This window comes from Montipora foliosa, chromosome 1 (assembly GCF_036669935.1).
Source record: "Montipora foliosa isolate CH-2021 chromosome 1, ASM3666993v2, whole genome shotgun sequence".
Taxonomy (NCBI): domain Eukaryota; kingdom Metazoa; phylum Cnidaria; class Anthozoa; order Scleractinia; family Acroporidae; genus Montipora; species Montipora foliosa.
In genome coordinates, this window is record NC_090869.1 from 68,412,569 (window position 1) to 68,432,568 (window position 20,000).

The 20,000-nt window shown below is 40.7% G+C and overlaps 1 protein-coding gene across 2 annotated transcripts in view; it reads right to left on the bottom strand.

Moving 5' to 3' along the window:
* Window positions 1-11,023, bottom strand: part of LOC138006568 (tolloid-like protein 1) — a 26,379-nt gene extending 15,356 nt beyond the window's left edge. Inside the window, exons 1-9 of one of the 2 annotated variants that reach the window (XM_068852986.1) lie at window positions 10,730-11,023; window positions 7,649-7,798; window positions 5,821-5,944; window positions 5,012-5,187; window positions 4,048-4,263; window positions 3,218-3,368; window positions 2,234-2,484; window positions 788-955; window positions 1-204 (exon numbers count right to left, since the gene is read on the bottom strand). The exon at window positions 1-204 is cut by the window's left edge and continues 94 nt beyond it. In XM_068852986.1, coding sequence (XP_068709087.1) covers window positions 1-204; window positions 788-955; window positions 2,234-2,484; window positions 3,218-3,368; window positions 4,048-4,263; window positions 5,012-5,187; window positions 5,821-5,944; window positions 7,649-7,798; window positions 10,730-10,862 — 1,573 coding nt within the window. In that variant the 5' untranslated portion in view covers window positions 10,863-11,023. The remainder of the gene's footprint in view (window positions 205-787; window positions 956-2,233; window positions 2,485-3,217; window positions 3,369-4,047; window positions 4,264-5,011; window positions 5,188-5,820; window positions 5,945-7,648; window positions 7,799-10,729) is intronic. The other variant, XM_068852994.1, reaches the window with a different exon arrangement.
* Window positions 11,024-20,000: the final 8,977 nt, after the last annotated feature.

Here is a 20,000-nt window from a genome sequence, read left to right on the forward strand (position 1 = left end):
GCGTACATTCATATTCTTCCAAGAATTTCCCTGGAGGGGCATCCGACCAGCGCATTCCCAATTGTCGCTTGTCTCCAGGTGTGCAGAATAAGTAATTTTTCCACGTGAAATAATCTAGTCGTTCAAAGATCCTAACGCAGATCTCATCTGCGTTCGGTCGAACTTTAGGACCAAAACTGAAATCATCAGGGAAGATTGGCCATTCTATAAGCAATAAATAATAATTAATAATTTATTACTTATATAGCGCAAATACATGTGGATATGATCTAAAGTGAATCATGTTTAGATTTTGCTCTAGACTTTTACGTGTAAAAACGTGTACGATCGTTTCTTGCCTGCAAATTGCCACGAGTTGTTGATCTTGATCGAGCTACCCAAAAAAGGCGATGAAAATTACAAGAGGAAACGACATAACATTTTTGCTTTCCCACTGGTGATCATAGGCCCTGTGGAAAAACCGGGCTTTTTGATAGGGTTTTAAAGTTGTGCACAAACACGGCCACCGTTTCTATGTGTAGATAAATTGTCAGTTGCGTTAAGAGCAACAAATAGATGTCATGTTGCCGTGAGTCGATGCGGTAATGGATCGAAGACGACGCCTAAAGCAACAAGACTAAAATACGTGGCAAATAAGTCATTTGTGTGTTGTGTTTCAATAGTGTTCATAGTGTTCATGTATTGAGAGGGAATTGTAAGCATTCAGTCGCCCTTGATATTTTCAAGGTAAGAATTTCAGAGTGGCTAAGGTTCACAAGCAGCCCAAAAGATGTGGAAGCGATCTCACCAGCACATTCCTGTGAGTTGCAGGGCCTCCGTTCTGATGATCTCCCTTCACAATAAGAACCTCCAAAAGACGGTTGCGGATTTGTGCAAGTACGAGAGCGTGTCTGGACTCCGCCACCACATCTTCGGCTGCATCCACTCCATCGACTCCATCGGGTCCAGTTACCATCTAATGAAAACAAAAAATATTTATTCATTCAAAGTATTTCTCAGTTTTGATTGGCTCAGACCTCTCTCATGATTCCGATTAGCAGCCGTCATTTGCAAAAAAAAAAAAAAAAAAAAAAAAAAGAAAAAGAAAAAGAAAAAATAGGCACGCACTGCGTACACGTGGGTGGTTCAGTAGGCTGGTGTTGTGTAGAAATTATTTTTGCAAAATTAATTTTCTTTTACTGTTTATTGTGTTATCCAATTTTGTTGTCGTTTTTGCGTTCCGATTACGAACAGTTTGATGTTTTCACTGTCGTAAGCCCTATCGGATTGGGTTGGTACTTAGATGGGAAACCATTAGAAAATCTTCATGACGAAGATATCTCATCTTTTTATACTTGATTTCTATTTTGTATCTGGGTGTTCAACTCTTTTCTGTAATTCTCTTTTCACGTTTGTTGACTCACAAAGCCTGTGAGGCCTGATTACCTGTTTTATTATTATTTTAACGTCTTCGTGTTAGCGTTTACATAACAGATTACGTATAAATTGATGTAAAAGTATCTATTTAAGTAAAGTCCGTTCGGGCGGGGTTAATACTCGGAAGGGAGACCACCACAAAATCCCCGTGATAAAGAGATCTTCTTTTTCCCTTTTTTTTGGCTATAGATACTTTTTTCGTATTTGGATGTTAAAGGCTTTTTTCGAATCTTCTTTTATACCTGTATTGGGACGAATGGCGATGAAATCCCCAAACGGTGCATTTAGGCTAGGCAGGTGTTGACTCACAAAACCCACAAGCCCTCTTGACAAGAATGCCACCAGTGTCAAAGCTATTGTTGAGGCATTGCTCTTGCAAAGTAAAAAGAGGCGACTAATGGACCGCAAACAGAATAACTGTACAATGGACATCAATCGTTAAGTGACTCACTCACTCAGACAACCCCGATGACAATATGGGTATTGCATTCATTGCACTCACAGTAAACTACCCACAAAAAATATAAACGTCTATTATCCAGGAAAATGGACGAATAACTTCATATCACGCGAGGTTGTTGAAACTGTGAGCTTTTGAAACACTTGAAACGAAATAAAATACGCTATTTTCGCTGAGATGGGGCATTCGAATTTTTCAAAATGACATGCAACGCGATCCAGAATTCTTTTGTGGACACGTAACTTCACGTTCGATCAGCTGCCGTTAAAAAAATTGCAAATGGGAGGGTTGTTGGTGAGGATAAACACAATTATTACCACGGTCAGTGGAAGGGGATTTCATTTTATAGTAACCTACGTATTGGCTTCTGTTCCTTAGTTCCACACAAGTAATAGCTAGAGTCATTCCATGTTGGGTCGTGTGGCTCTGTCCATTTCAAACAACTGCCTTCTTTATCGTGACTTGGCACATGCGTCAACCACTTGAATTTATAATTTCCGTCACGCGGCCAACACAGATATGTTTGGTTCCATGCTTCCTGGTTACGTTTAGTTGGAACATCAATGTGGATACATCTTTTGCCGTTCAATGGACCTCTTGATGACCACCTTGCAACAAGACAATGTTGATGAATAAAGTTGTATCCCATTCACTCGCAGGCTTAGTCAGTGGCTTAAAACAGCTAGTGGACTAACACCCAGAGTTGTAATGTAATGGGCCTTTTGCAGCTTAGTGATTACATGGTACAAAAACTGCCATACTGAAACGCAAATTGCGCACTAGAACATCTAAAAGAAAGCAACTTAACTTAATCCTTTGCTTTGTTTTGTTTTAGAAGTTCCAGTGGGTAATTTGCGTTCCAGTTTGGCGGTTTTTGTACCATGTGATCACAAGCTGCAAAACCAAAACGGTACAGCAAATGAGAGCAAGATTTGTTGTTTCTATGAAAGTCCGAAATTCGACATAAAAAATTGATGTCACGGGGATTTCTTCAGGAATATGTTGCTTTATTTCTTTTCATGGATACAGTTTCTTTGAATGAATATATTGAGGATGTCGTGCCTGCCTGCCTATTTAGACCACAAAAATTTAGTGAGTTGGAAAAGTGACTTAACCAACGAATGTGAGAGATTTGCGAGCTGAAGTTTCGAGCGTTAGCCCTTCATCAAAGCGAATGGGAGCAGCATCAGTTTCTTTAGAAACTTATCTCTTCATTCGTATATTTTAAGAACACACTGTTCGTAGTCCATAGTGCAGGTGGTCGTCTGGCTTAATGCAAAGAGGAAATGCGTAATATTACAGTAAACAACTATGGGTAAACAAAACCGAATCTGTCCTTACCTAAGTTCAAGATCTTTCTTGTCTTTGCGGTAACAGAGGTAATTGTCATGCCAACTTATTGATTTAGGATGATCAATTTGTAAGCATATTTTATCTCCACCCATGGGTCCATCGTTCTTCCAAACAAAATCCTCAGGGAAGTCTGGGTAATCTAAAGGTAAAAACCACGAGATTGAATGTCGACTGAGCTTTATTGATGAAGGATGTATTCTTTTGAAACTATTCTGTCTATTTCGTTTTCGGCTTACGAGGACTAACGTCCAAGGTTTTCCAAAAAGAATACATATTTCGTAAACGGGTGCCACTTGGAGGGCAGTTGAAAACCCCCTCTTGGTTGGCTGTCTAAAGAGTTCAAACAGAACAAACCGTGTTATATTTTTGGTCTGTTGATTCCGTTCAAGAGCAGAGTAAAGAGAATCATAAAATATTCATGAATTCCCAACCAGAATTAGTCTTACAAAATGGCTAGGAAAATCTGGGCAAAAACTACGCTGTGCTCCACGGTACGACCCGCTCATGAAATTAAATGATGTGTTCAACGACAAATTGCGAGAGTTAAAAATCTTACTCCGGCCGTTTACTTAGTGCGTTCGATAAACAGTACATGGTGACACCTTGTTTGTTTTTCCTCTCGAATTTGACAAGGAACAATGATATCTATCCCGTTTGATTTGCGTTAATTTGTTGATTTCAGTTTACAGTGTCCCCAATAGGTGCTCCAGCGCCAGAACGACGAGACACTTACATAAAGTTCCTTTCCTTTCTTTTCCTTGCAATAGTCAGTTATATTCGTGGTACAATTTTAAGGAACAACATTCAAAAGTACCAACCTGGGCAGTTGTATAACAGCTTTGTCTGTCTGATATCCAAAAGACTTAAATGTGTATTTCCAAACTTCTTCAAAGAAGAGTCACGTGCTACTAAGGTGGGTTTCCCGTTTTTGGAGAACGCTCGTGCGCCGTAATGCATGATGGACTTGTAATCATACTCTACTCCCAAACTGTTAATTTTTCGGTGGCTATAGCGATCAAATGCAAACTTGAATCCTAAAAGCAAATACTCATCATTAGACACATCAGTTTTGCTCAAGTTAAACGCTGTAAAGCAACCATAGAATTGAAGAGATGATATATTGGGGATACATGAAACTGCACTTCTAATACTGAACTGAAGAATGTAGATCGATAGTTTACGAACCGAATCCTCCAGTTTAATCTTTGGGCATCAATACAACTTAAAGTGCAAACGAATTTCGCGCGTAGTACGCAAACGCAAGCATGGACAAATGCGCAGTTGTAGTCTTTTACCGTGTTAGCAACCGAGGCAGCCATCTCAATTAAGGCGTGAAGGTATTTGTGTTTGTCTTACGCACGTGTTTTGCATCCACATGTGAGAAATACAAACGCAATGAAGCCCTCACGTTGACATTTGTGCTACCCTGGTAAATGCGTCAATACGTTAAGAGTTCTCGAGTTTGTATTTCCGTTTTCGCGGCACGTTCGATCAAAATATCTAGCGTGACTTTCCTAATGTGCCTTTACTAATCCTAAATTGCTTGCGAAATTGTCCCTCTGACTCAGATCTGCTCAGTGAGAGCATCATATACGGGATATCTTTATCAAATATCAGGGGTTTTTTTAAGACTTTCTTGCTTTCTCAGATGGAGATGACAAAACGGAGGTCCTGTCTCAGAAATTTGCAGTCACCAATTACAGAGAGTTGATCAATAATGCGACATAGGGAACGAAAAATTAAAGATTAATTTGATTGGCTTGCATAAAAGGCTTTACTTACTAGGTATAATATTCTCCATGTTAATTTTTATGTAATTATCTCTGTCAGGCCGGTTTTGCTCGTGCCAAAACCCGACCAAATGACCCAATTCATGAACCACAATTCCATGGTGCGCGCAGCCTCGACCTAGAGACGTTGTCTGTCTGCCACCTACTCGTCCCACATCAGAATTGCACCTTGATTCAACAAAATAAAATAAAAATTACTGTTCGTCAGGTCACAATGAGAAATTCGTCAATTAATCACAAAACAAATTGATCATCAAACATAAAGGAAAATTGACGAGCACCGAGGAATACCGTCACTCCTCTATTAAGCCCCTCCCATCTCAAGTAAGAGACTCCTCTCTACAAAGCGCCCCCTCTCCCTCAAATGAGCTAGAAATAAATAAACCCCCGGGAAGCTCAAATAGAGGATTAACGGTAACCAGTTCAAATTGATTTTTCAATCTTTAAACTTCATGATTCAGCAAAGCACCAGCACAGAAGCCCACGAGTAGGAGCTTGCCTCTCACATACAAACTCTATGAGTCAAACTTTGAACCTATCTTTCTATGTTTATAATGCCACGAGTTCTTCGGCTCTGCACGCACTGTTTAGAATGGCCAATCAGAATTAAGGTGGATGCAAAAGATGCAAATTGATGTAAACTGATGTGAATCTCCTGCTGAATGGTTAGTTCTAAAAATAGAAAGATATGCGCAAAGGTTGACCCAAGGATATAGTTCACATGGGTTCCTGACCCGTAATATTATCTCTTTTGTGACATTTCGATAACGATGTTTAAAAACAAAAAATAAGATTCACTACCCTTCTCCGTAGTAAAACTCGACGTAATCCGACTGGTTTACTCTTTTTTCGAATCTAATACAAGTGTATTTCTCCCATTCCTCCATGGCATCTTTCAGCAACTGACGAATTTTGCTTGTCTCCGCTGTAACAAAAACAAAGAAACTTCCAGTTTTTGTTAACCTAACCCTGCATCATGGTAATGTGTAGTCCTTGTTGAACATGGGTTTCACGAGATCAAGACGTGGTGAGATTTGCGCCGCACCTTTTGTAGACGTCACAAAATGTTCCCGAAATCCTAACAATCTCAGAAAAAAAAGAGACTGGATTGAGCATCAATTGTTTGAAGAGAAGCAAAATCACGGCAGCCATATTCTTAGGACCACTTTCAGACCTCAGCGTAAGAGTTCGAAGAGAGTGGAAAGCAATACGGCAATGTTGTAAAGTTCTTCCGCATAATATCGAAGCAGGTTCCTCTCTTTTGCCCACATTTTGATTGTCTATACGACGCTTTAGTGCAAGAATGGTCGAACAAGATGGCGCCGCAGGCGTCGGTTTTGGCATGTTGCTTGAGGCAGTCTCTTTTAAGATAAGTCAGAAATTCAAAACCCAGATGCGATGCACCTGCGATGGAACGAGGACCGTCAGTTTACAGTATTGTCAAGAGTGAATTCGATAAGAGTGTTGTTATGGCATGGGTGGGGTCCCTAGCACAGTCACAAATGAATACCCGTTCCCGCGGAAATCAGTTGTCATGTCCCTCGAAAAAATATGGCAGAAGCTGTCACCCGTGACATGGCTTCTGATTGGTTAAATCTGGCGGCCCTTCGTTTGTTCCGCGCGCAGAGTGTATCTAAACTTAAATCCATTTGTGACTGTGCTGGGGCGAGACCGCAAAGTGATAGATCAACGCTCTTAGCTATTGTCTATTTTTAGAACGGCTGTGGCTAGATTTTTTTTGAGAGAAAAATGGTGGGGGTATTTTGTTCCTTGCATGCACCATCCATGCTTCTTAGTTGTAGGCCAATCATATGCGTTGTGGTCACCAGGCCCACTCTCACTGGCCATAATAGACCATTTTCGAATTCTCACGGCTGGACTGGATCTAGCATGAAATGGAGGCTAATGCGGGCAAATCTTTTCAAATGCAAATTAATTTGCCCGCATTAGCCTCCATTTCATGCTAGAACCAGTCCAGCCATGAGAATTCGAAAATAGTCTATTTGACTAATTTGGCTGAACCCGTATTCTAAATTTAGATAATACCGTAAACTGATAGGCCAAGGTCAAATGAGAAAGAGCGACACTTCTGGTTGATGGACTTCTGGATAAGTGGATCCAACAAGCAGATTGCTGTTAAATAACCTAGTCTTAAATCCCGCTATGACCATGCCATTGCATGCGCTACACATTTTCCTAGCATCTGAAATTTTGGATATTTCATTTCTTTTTTCTGTTTGTCAGTAACACAAGGAGTTCGTAGGATTTAGGAGGACACTTTGTGACGTTTATAGAAAGAAGGACGCATCATATTTTGCAATTTATCGGACATACTATCGGACAAGTAAAAGACCATGCATAAAAGACCTCTTATCCTATTCTGGCATTTTCTCTATTTTAGCTTTCCCTAGAGCTATGGCTACAAACAGACCCGAAGTGAGCTTAATCATTTGATTTAGGCCAAAGAGAAGTTTGACGTTTGAACTTGACTTTTCCTGCGCTTGTACTTTGATCACCGGTTCAAAGCTCTTTCGATTTAATGGCGGATACTAGACGTTTTCTTCGTGGCTTTTTCGGCTGAAACATTTTCGGGAAGTCCCAGAAACAAGGCCCTGAAGGAAAGACTTACGAATACTGTAGGCTATGGTGTAAGGAATCACTCCACGCGGCCACAGACTGTTTTTGTCTCTTATGGGCGCCAAGACCTTGTTTGTCACCCCTACATTTCTCCTCGGAATTTTCATATCCACTTGCCACTGTCTTCCATTCTGATATTTTTCTGCAAGCAAGAGGGAAACATTGACATGACTTGAAGAAATTTATGACCAGAAAAGGGCAGTGTGGTTTTGTTGTCTCGAACTGCACCCACCTGAGCTACGAGTCTACCTCCACCATAAGGGCGTTTTCCAACCTCAGTGCGTTTTGGTGGGGATGATGTTCTTTGACGTTTGATTTTTTTGTTTCCAAAAATAGCTCTAGGTCGGAGGATAACTTAACACTAACGGTGTTATTTTCAGGTCGTGATAAAGCCTTACGAAGATACAATGTAACCGTTTTCATTAATTGTAACTCCGTTCTAACTTTTCAGAGTTGCACGAGTATGCGAGACTAAACGAGTTGTAAAGAAGGCCAGTCGAGAAGCGAGTGCCGTTTATCCCAAAAGACACAAAAACTGAGGCAGCGTATGATCGCGTGATCGCTCATTGGGTGGGCACTTACCCCGATAATTTTCTCTTTAAACAGGGTTCGCCTTTTGTTACAAACCTTAACCATGGTACCAATTTTTCGTGACTTCGTTTCATCGTGGTTAATTTCTTTTTCGGCCAAATAATGTTTCTTTGCATGCAGTGAACATTTAGCATTCTGGAGAGAACGCCTCGTGTATTTGATACAGAGTTGGTCAATGTTTGGGTAAACAAATATTTATCAATCAGAAAGAAATTAAGAGGGTGTTGTGAGCTGAAAGGAGTAATCTGTTTACGATATGATCAATTTACAGATTAGGGATTGTTCAAGAGTTTTTGTTTTCTCTAAAATCACACGACAAACCTTTTAAGGGCTCTTGAATTGGTTCCCTTATGACGCACACGAGAGGTATTTTTCTCTTCTAATTCGGTATGCTCTCCATGAAAAAGATCTTTCCAGTTGATTCAAATGAACGAAATCAGTGTTTGCCTTAAGCATTTGAAAGTAACAATACAGCCTCAAGAAGATGGTACCGACATTGCAGAAGGCACACAAATGACATGTTATAACAACAACCGCGGAGAAAATCCCTGGATAGCACTTTTCACCACTCCAGGGTCCTGAATCAGAAAGTACCCCCTATATAAGAAAGCCAAGGACCAAAAAGGCTGAATTCTTTTGGCCAAATCGTTCTATCCCTTGGTCGCAAAAACTAGTTTTGGTTGGACTAACTTAACTCTATATTCCGTGTATACCGGGCTTATTGAAGCCATGAAGTGGTTTCACGGAACGATAGAACACTTCTATTTTTACATGCCCATAATTTATCCATCTTAACAGTCCCCGAACGCCTTTCGTTTGTAGTCAAAGTGTAAAAAAAAGACCAAATGAAGCGCATGGATAAAGGGGAAGTTCGTGGATACAAGGCGGAGAGTATTTAAGAGACAATTCATGGGATTTCTCTTTGCAAAAGATTATTGAGCTTTTAGGACTCGTGTCTGATGATTCAAAGGACATACCTTTGAAAAGGTGCACTTTGCACGTCTTGGAAAAATGCCATGCTATGTTCATAAAGGGCGCCATCATATTTGGGTGAATTATTGGACTCAAAACTGTAGTTACAAGTTTATTAAACGGAAATTCGTACTGGAAACAGCTCCTTCAATTGCGACAAGATGCACGCAGAGTACATGTCTTCACTTAATGGTATCGGTTTTCAAGTGACCTCAAATAGTGAGGAGCATTACTCCTCCATTTTGTCTTTCTACTCAATCAGTTGTTCAGCAAAATATCTGTCTGATGATACGGTACGTACGCGTTACTTGACGTTTGATTTTTTTTTGCAAGGCTTTTAACTGCTTATTAAAACCTTCTTATACAAAAAACGGATCTCGCAAATTTCTAAACATATTTATATTTTACTTTTTTTAAATCTTGGCTTTGGCACCATTCTAGATAAATTGTCTTAAAACGAGACATTAAATTGCACTTAACCAGTTAACCTTCTCGAGAAAAGAGTTTGAAACTTACGAAGTTTTGCGTGTTACGGCGCCTTGGACTCGCAAACCTCAAGTTAGACTTTGTAACGATCTATCCACATTTTAGTGAAACAACATCAAGAGAAATGGAACTACTTGTGTCCAGGTTATTGGCATTTAAATCACGGTAGCAATCCTGTAATTCTGATATATTGACCTCCAGGTAGACTGTTGGGTTTTTTATTCAGATCCTCTGTTGCTTTGATTTATCACTTTGGCAATTGTGGGTCACGTTGTTCCCAAATAGCGTAGACAACTCAGCATTCACAACTACCAAGGCCACCAAACGTCTATAATGTGGTGATATTTTCCACTGCGTGTTTGAATTTAAAGCCCATGAAAACTTGAAAATTTAGCGATCATTTTGTTCCAAAATATTTCTTTATGTAGTCAGCGGACCAGTTAAGCTGTAATAACGTAACGTAATCCAGACTTGGATTAAAAGTTAAATGACTTCTTTGTTTTAAAAAAACATCATATCGGTGCAGACAGTTAGCTTAATTGACACCGAAGCTCATTCCCGGCTTAAAAATGGCGAAACGACAATACGTGTTATCTCTCCGGAGACGTGGACCTCAGGTTACTTTCCCCCAACTGACCAAGGAAACACTGAAAATTTTGTTGATGGTTGTGAACAGAGCACTTAAAATGAAACAGTTGTTTGTTTTATTGGGAAATAATAAGAATTAATGTTACCTTCTCACAGAAGACTACGAACTGCGCACATGTTACGCGCTTTTTCTATTAGGAACTGTGAATCTGTGTTTGGCATCTAGATCTTCAGTTTGTGGACTAATTATCCATCAAAATAGCTCAAACGAGAAAATGAATCGTATGCATGTGCAAGGCAGTGTTCCAGCCCATGTCCCACAGTAAGATCATCCTGCCCTTAATTTGGCAAAGGAGACAAAGGTGCACGCCAATGAATCGGAACTTTTGTTGCAAAAGATTTTCATCATATTCTCAAAAAGTATAAGATTTCTTACCGTACTGTCCGTTCACCCTGGCTATTTCGTCAAACGCTGCTCTGTGTCTTTTCGCCACAGGAGATGTTAAAGTTCTGGTTATCAAACTCGCCGCCACAAGAAAACTCAGTATGCAGCTTCGCTTGTGTTCCATGGCTTTGATTGTGATGTGTTTGTTCGCGAAATATCCGTGCCCACAATTCTCCTCTTAAGTAAAGCCTCCTCGATACGTCACTGGAAATGATCAATTATGTCCACCGATCGACCAGGCGATTGCAGTCAGGAAACTAATATATGTATCTCATTACCACAGATGACATCATACTTTGGCTTGCTGCGTGACCGTGTTAAAACGGCTTTGTTCAGTACTTTTAACGCATTTGTTCGTCCTCTTAGTTCTCACTTGTCTGCGGCACGATGACGCCTAAACAGCGTCCACAGGATTCCTTGAATACTTGCCCGAGGTTAGTTTGTCTGTGAGTTATCTTACTGGCATTGAAGCACTTTATAACCAGACACAACATTGTTACTATGTTTATTCAACTGCAATTGTAACCATTAAAAGAGCATAAAATGAAAGCAATTAGGATACTTGAAATCGTTTTGACGATTCAGTAGATAATCGAGCATTTCTCGGCTTATGTTTCTTGAAATTGTTTTCAATTTTGAATGCTAAATACGACGACTTAACCGGAATCAATGGAAGCAACAAGAAATTTGGTCCGGCAATTTGTGGTCAGATCCTTTCAAAAATGTCATCAACTGACGCATTTGATTAATCAAAACAGACGTTTAAGCTATATCACCGATGAAAAGAAAAACAAAAATAAATACGGTAATTAGCGCAGGAAAATCACATTCCAATAGCTGCCGTGTGATAATCACTTACGCCGGATTCTCTTTTTATCCGAACTCGGAAGTCCCGCTAAAGCCTTTTCCGTCTCCAACATGTTCGATATCTCTTCGATCAAGCTAGCACAAAAGGAACGTCCAACTAAGCACGTGTAAAAAAATGGGCCGCAAAATTCCTCTTCAAACGAGATGCTAACTGGTATGTACAAGCATCAGTAAACCGTTTTCTGAGATGCTGTCACGGTATTAACTCTGCGAGGGAGGCCAGAGTCATCAAAATTCTCATTTCTAAGCGTTAACAGGTCGAAACACACTTACCCCTGACCACGATGTGGAGGTGATCGGCCTTTACAACCGGCTCCAGACAGACATCAGACGTTAAATCGTTTAAATTAACGGATGTAACTTGTTATAGTCGTCGACGACCTATCAAGGGCAAGCGACTCCAATGACATGCTGGCAAATTTGCTGGTAGCCGGACATTGACTCACTGATTACTGGATTATACTTTGATATCAGTTTTATTGGACGCGAAACAGCTCGGAAAAGTTAAGCCAATTCCCGCGATCCGTACATAGCGACAACGAGTGGGTATAGGTAACAAAGGTTAAGTTTTAATGACATTCAGGGGGAAATCCAAGATTCAAAGCAGCCTAAATAACGGATAATAATCTGATTTACGTTTTGTCTTCTTCTTTCTTTGTTTTTCTGTTCTGTCTTTATTACTCTTAGTTTCCAATAACATAAACTCCTCTCTTAATTCAAAACCTGTAGTATCTGTGGTCATAGCTCCTGACGTTTTTGTTACTGAATTTATTTATTATTTCTTTTTGTTTTCTATGAAATTATTGACGAAGTGTCTGAAACGTTTGTCACGAATGCAACCTTGACCTTTCACGTTGAGAAACGTCCGATTCAGCCCTAAAATTTTGAGAGTCAAAATAACACACCATATTCCGCAATGAAATTGTTTTACTGACTGAAAAGGCGTGACTTTGAAAATCTAATTATTGTTCTTGTCGTAAACATCCTCCAAGAACGTTTGTGTACTCCTACATGTCACTGTGGTTCTTACAGCTTCCTTTCAGCAATGTTTCTTTCCCTCTTGCTGCTTTTCAAAAGTGGTTATTAATAGACGCTCACAGTTGTGTCCGTAGAGGAGGCGTCCTCTTGTCTATGGTGAAATGAAAAATGTAAATTTTACAAAAGAAAAAGTATTATCACGAGAATAAACCAAATATTGAAATATTTACGTGCATATGATGAAGATTCGCAGTTTCCGACAAAAATACAACTGGTTTACTTTGGCAACCACTGTGCGGTGTACTTGCACATATTCAATTATTGTTGTTTGGATTTACGGTGTTTTTAAGGCCGGATGAATGCCGCACTGGCGCTGGTTACCAGTATGAAAGAATATAATCACGCTACTCCGTACCCACATCGCTCTTACTTCAATAACTACGCCTCATTACTGTAATTTCCCTCTTTCTATTGTTCCCTACTTTAAGGTGGGTTTGATGGAAAAGCCGGGGCGCGGGGTGCCGGGGTGCGGGGTGCGGGGTGCGGGGTGCGGGGTGCGGGGTGCGGGGTGCCGGGGTGCGGGGCGTCAACCCTTATCGTGGGTTGCAGTGAGCTTCGGAAAGGTGGCATATTAAATCGGGTAAATTCCGAAAGATATTACGCGGCGTGTCATGTTTCACTGCCGGATGAAATTGTATGAAGGAGGAGTGAACTTCAAGAACTTTAGGGAATTGTGAAGCTATAACGGGTTCGTGAAACCTTTCTTAGTCTGTGACAACAAACACGGTATTACATGTACTTTAATTCTCGGATTACTAATGAGTAAGTGTGATAAAAATGCCCCAGTCTAGACACTCAAATAACACCCCAATCAATTTGTTAGACACCCTCTTCAGCGGATACAAATACACAGGAGGCGCCAGGAACTACTTGAACGATTCGAAAATCCATTTCATTGAAAAATCAATTAGAAAGCACACTCAGAAGCTTAAGCTTAACACTTCGTAATATATTAAACAATTATTGGATGAGATTGAGCATGATATCATGAATTATCAAAACCGAAGTCTGTGTTATCTGCCGAAGCCGAAGGCTGAGGCAGATAACACAGACACGAGGTTTTGATAATTCATGATATCACGCGAAAACCGAATTCAATAATTGTTTTATTATACATTTTTCACATAATTCATCCTCAGAAACAGAAGCGAAGCGTTCAGCCATTTTGTTTCTGAGGAGAACACTCCAAGGGGCTTAATAACCAGGCAGACGTTGAACTTGACATGATAATGTAATATCTGCAGCAGATATTACATTTATCATGTCAAGTTCACAAGCTATCGTGAATTGATTGAATGCTCTCGACCAATCAAATTTTTCATAGTGAGTCTGATGTATAATAATAACATATAGCCGTATGTGCTGAATCAATAACAAGAAATTCAAGGTGAAAAAACACTGCGGTATATCGGCTGAGCCGGAAACGGATGAGTGTGAAGAAAAGAGACGTCACAAACTATTCAAGAAGTTTCTTAATTTCTATTAAAGCAAGGTGCCTAAAATATTGAGTCTCTTTAACAATTATCTTGCGAAATCGAGCAGAATATCACCTGATGCTTAGCCGACGAGGCCATAGGCCGAGATGGCTAAAATCAGGCGATATTCCGCAAGATTGAGCAGGATAATTGTTTTATTATTCACCACATTGATGACAAAGCATAATTTTCTACTTTTATTGGAAAAAAATCTGGAAAAACTACAATTTTTCTCCGCGACACACAAAATTACGTATATCGCAGAATATCTGTTGAGTACGCACGACGAATATTGAGCGTGCTATGACCGTATATTTGTCACAATGTGTTGTATAATAATAAAATGTATATCTCCCAGTTTAGAGCCAACGAGATACAGTAATCGTATTTCTTTCGGTAGTATGCCAGTTTTTGGCTATAAAAAATGTCTGCAAAATGCCCTCTACGGGTTATGCGTGGCCTTGTTTATTTTTTAGTGTTTTCTGACAATTGTATTCTCATCTCAGCAACTTCACATATTCTTAGGCTATACCAGTATGTGCTTTTTTTCATTTCATTTATTTTCTTCAGTTCGTATTCGTTACAACCGCAATAAGACTAACCGTTGATAAGAAAGGAACATGGAAGGGGTAACTTACATGTACTGGATAAACTAATTATACGCCCTCTGAACTACACTCTTGAGATGAAAGAAAAAGCTAATTACAAAAGAGGAAACAAAAAAATGTGTTATACGTCACATAATATATATAAAGACAGTTAAATTGGTACTACTGAGCAAAGCAGTGCTGATTTAAACAAATTACGTACGTATAGAGCGGTTTTAAATTGACTGTCGTAAGACAAATACCAAACATGAAGCATGGGGAATTCGCCTTTCAAATATAGTGCCTGTTGGTTAGCTTTTGTTCATCGGAAAATCGAAAAGAATATAACCTTGGTATTGTCCACACATGTAATAATCACTTATATGATATGAGCCAGCCTTGCGTTTTGTTGGCAAGCAATTCACTTTTTTTTCCTTGAGTACGCCCTCTCAGGAACGGCGGAGGAAAAACACCAACAAAGGCGAGGCTGTGATTGGATAGTCTAAAGTCCACATTTGAGACCCTTGGCTGTAAGTGTTGTCAGCGTATTCTTTACAATCGGTGGGCTCGGTATGAATCAGTTTGAAAATAGTTATGTCATGTAAAGGATATATGTCAGTACATAGCGGCTCTACTAAGGCTCCACCAGGAAGTTGGAGCGAAGAACTAGTATTTCTAGTTTCAGAGATCGTTTTCTTAGATCTAGGATTTTTATATCATTATTTCCCGCGCAAATTCGAAAGTTAATTGTGCACTTATGATAAAAATCAGTATAAATTGCAATCATTGATTGAATAAGTTGACAATAAAAAACGAAAACTTCGTTTCACCAAACGAGTTATCATTAAATTTTTTTTCGGTTATTGAGTATAGGCTTTTGTAGATTGTCCTAGCATAATTTTTGGCATAATTTGAGGAAACTAGCATAATTTTCGCTGATTTTTAAAAAGTAGCACTGCTAGCATAATCGATATACATTGATAAGCCTGAGATCATTTTTGCTCGATGTTTTAGCCGCATTCGCGCTTTGGTAACAGAGAGAGAGCCTCCCTAGATTGGCAGTCTGGCACGATATAACGGGAAGAAAGTTTCCAGATGGTGTTGGTCACAGTACCTTGCCAAATGGGGTCAGCCACGCCATCTAAAGACCATACCAGAACCAGCAAACATAGCCAGACACCGTTGCCTTAAAACAAAGAAAGCAAAATATAATAGAAGAGGAGCTTGTGACACCAAAAAAGTATTGCTACGCGATCGTGATGCGGTGTTTGGGCTTGTTTCGCTCATTTTGCAAAAGAAATAATTTTAAGAACAAGTGGCATAATTTGGAAAAACGAGCATAATTTGAGCAAAAAATGGGCACTGTTAGTAGCATGATATGCTACTTTTACTAGCACAATCTATAAAAGCCTAATTGCGTATCTGTTGCTCTGACTGGCTCACTCATTCTCGTTTATCCGTTCATATACCGTAATGACCTTACATGGAAACTGATTACGTCGCTCGTTTTGTAAAAAACTGAGAAAACATCCTGTCGTTCTATAATTAAAACAGTTCAGAATTTAATAAAAAATTAATAAAACAATAATTCCATTCGCGCTTATTGGATATGAGACTGGTCATAACTTATTTACCATCTCATATCCAATGAGTGCTCATAGAATAATTGTTAATTAACCACCGCAAGAAGATTAGCGAGCTGACGTCATAGCGATTTTCCTTTGGTAGCCCTTCTTTTCGAGCGTAAGCTTCGATAGAGCTCTTCGTCACAACAATTCGCTCTTACTACTTCAGATCCAACAGTGTTACCTTACGAATTAAGCCTAACGTACCACCGTAGGAAAGATTTGTTCCTGACGTTTTCCTCACTTCGCTCCGATGAAGGCCTAACACTCAAGCAGTCAAAGTGTGTGAGCTCATGGTAACCCTCCGTGGGAGAAAATTTGGCTTTGGTCAACGCTTTACCGTACGACCGTACGTACGTCCCGCCTCCATGTATGCCAATGTGACCAGTATCACCTCTCCATATCCCGGGCTCAAGCTTGGAGCTCATCGAGGTCAGCTTTTTTTAAGTTGACCGCTGACCAGGTATTGGGTTCGATTGCATCGCAGGCTCAAACCAGGTTAACTTATTGTAAGAATAAACGAGATGCTTCCGTGAAGCATACACTGGGTTGCCTGTGGTACGTGTTACAGAAAATCAGAAGGCACTGAATTGTGTACAGCATTCCAGTCGCTGAAGAATAACAAATAAAAGAGAAGCGAGAAACATTGCCTTCTGGGTTGACATGTTGATAATTTTCAAGTTCCCTCACAACTTCTTTTCACCACAAGTGTGCCCTCTGAGCATCTGACAGCTTTGTAATACTAGTTCCGCATGCTGATGGCCTCCTGCCAGAGTCTCAATGTGGCTTCCGCCCAAATAGAGGAACAACTGACATGATCTTCACTTCCCGGCAGTTGCAAGAAAAATGTCGGGAGCAGCGTCAGCAACTATATATGGATTTTATTGATCTCACAAAAGCGTTCGACTCTATCAATCGAGAAGCGCTATGGAGAATCCTGGCTAAATACGGCTGCCCGGAGAAGTTCATTTTCTACCTTGAGACTCCTTCATGACGGCATGTCCGCCAGGGTTCTAAGCGGCACTGGTGGCGAGTCCTTCGAGGTACGGACCGGCGTGAAGCAAGAATGTGTCATCGCACCAACCATCTTTTCCATCTTCATTCAGCCATCTTTCACCTGACCCAAGACAGATTACCTGACGGTGTAGAGATCATCTATCGAATGGACGGAGGGCTGTTTAATCTGCGAAGGCTGAAGGCACAGTCAAAGACCTCCACCACCTCACTGATTGAGCTCCAGTATGCGGATGACAACTGCGTCTGCGCCACCTCAGAGTGTCAACGTCAGGCAATTCTGGATGCGTTTACGCTCGCCTACGAGAGCCTCGGCCTCTCGGTGAACGTAAAGAAGACAGAAGTCCTCTTCCAACCTGCCCCAGGCCAGCATGCCTCGCCCTCTCCCATGAGTATCAGCGGGTCCACACTAAAGAATGTCCAGACCTTCCCCTATCTTGGCATTGTCCTCTCAACAAAAGCTCGAGGCGGAGGCTCTTCATCGCCTTAAGGCTGCAAGCGGTGCCTTTGGAAGGCTTCGCGAGAGAGTGTTTGCGGAGAGGAGTCTGAGGAAAGACACCAAACTCCTTGTGTACAAGGCTGTCGTGCTTCCGTCCCTCCTATATGGCTCGGAGACCTGGACGACCTATAGGAGACACCTTAACGCCCTGGAAAAGTACCATCAGCGCCGCCTGAGACGCATCCTGGGTGTGACCTGGCAGGATCGACGGACAAATTCCAGCGTCCTTGACGAAGCACAATGCACCAGTATCGAGACCATGATAATCGAAAATCAACTGCGTTGGACCGTGGTCATGTTGTCAGGTTGATGGACTCGCGCCTCCCCAAGCAGATCCTCTTCGGAGAGTTGGGTTCTGGCAACAGAGCACAAGGGGGGCAGCGAAAGCGTTTCAAGGACAATCTCAAAGCAAACCTTAAGGTGTGCCACATTGGTCTGACGACCTGGGAAGATCTGGCACGTTACAGACCCAGATGGAGACATGCAGTCCAGGAGAGTGTGGCGCTATTTGAGAAAGAGCGGCGTCAGAAAGCGGAGGAAAAACGCCAACGCCGTAAAGAACGTGAAGTTGCCCCTGCTTTGCCGCAGCAGGCCTCCTACATCTGCCCCGCCTGTGGCAAAGTGTGCCACTCTAGAATTGGACTCTTTAGCCACCAACGGGTTCACAAGACTAGAAGTTAAACAGACAATCTTACTCGTTTTCGAGGGATCCCATGATGATTAAAGTTCCCTGATGTTAATCCCTGTCCGGAGGGGTTAGTGCCAGGATGGGAGACCAAAACAATAAACCCCTCATTAAACAGAAGCATCTGACCAAAAATACTATTAACGCTAACAAATGCGAACTCAGCAAGGTACAGATTTTGTTAGCTTGCTTTACGCAAAACAAATATTGATGCAAAAGCAAATAACTATTGATACACAGTTTTTAGAAAGAGCAGAAGGAAGTTTCCGGGACGGTCGATCGAGAATAAAATATTTACGACATGAAAACAACATTAATTTTTGAACCGTGAATATAGAATATAAAAATTTACGATCAGCGACAAACATTTTGGGAGATTTTTGCTACGTTCAAATAAATCGCAAAATCGAAAGTGACATGGCCGGAATTCCATGTTTACTCGCCAAACAGACGAAAACAGTGAAGCATCTGTGTCAAATGATGGCAAGATACCGGGTTTTTGTAAGTTTCGTTTTCTGTCAAGTGTTATAAAGTTTGACAATGAAATGAGCGAAGTCAAAACAAAGATCACAATCGCCCAACTCTTGTTTATGCAAAGTCAAGATTTACTCTCCAAGACGCGTACAACGTTATTTATCACCAGGTAATTTCATCATTTTGGAAATAGCAGCTACTTTATTATTCATCTGCGTCACAATTTTTCATTGATTTTGGGGCTCATTTTGTTGAAACTCAAGCACGCTGCCAACAGGCCTGTGAACCCTTCCTGCTTACAGAGCAATACTAAAAAACTTCTCCCATATCGACCTTAAGCTTGAAAATTCAATACACAACATGATATTATAATTCACAAAGGCACAAAATACCACAGAATCCTTTTCCAGCGAAAAATTTATTGAAACAAACAACATATTTGCTTTTAGAGGCGAAAACCTCTTCCTATTTCATTGCGTGCGTGAAGCCAAGAAACTCAATCGTGTCAAATTACCATGTACTTCAGGTAAATACTGCTCACTTTGATTTCGGCTCGTCGCTTTTAAGATTCCACCGCCTGTATATCCAATTGATTTGCCATTATTGAGCTTCATAAGGGTATATTTTGTCCAAAGATCCACTAAACTGCTAAAACGCTATTTGCGTTACATGACTTTCGACGCCATTGCCGGTTAAAGTTAATCGTTCTACTGTGTCCACCAGAGAAATCTACGCATTTCCCACTACCCACTCGATCCTAAGAAAATACACGCAGAAGGCTCGATGCACAAAGACACCACTTAGCAGGGAAGTGACAGGCAAGACTTTTACCGACACGGAAAAAAAAAATAATAAAATAAAAAAAATAAAACAAACAAACTAAACGCAGACCCCAACTGGGTTTGCCATACTGGCAACCCAGTAATAACCCGGGAGCTTGGCTAAATCTATATATTAAAGTTCATTTCCACTTTACCTATTCTCCGAAATAATCCCAA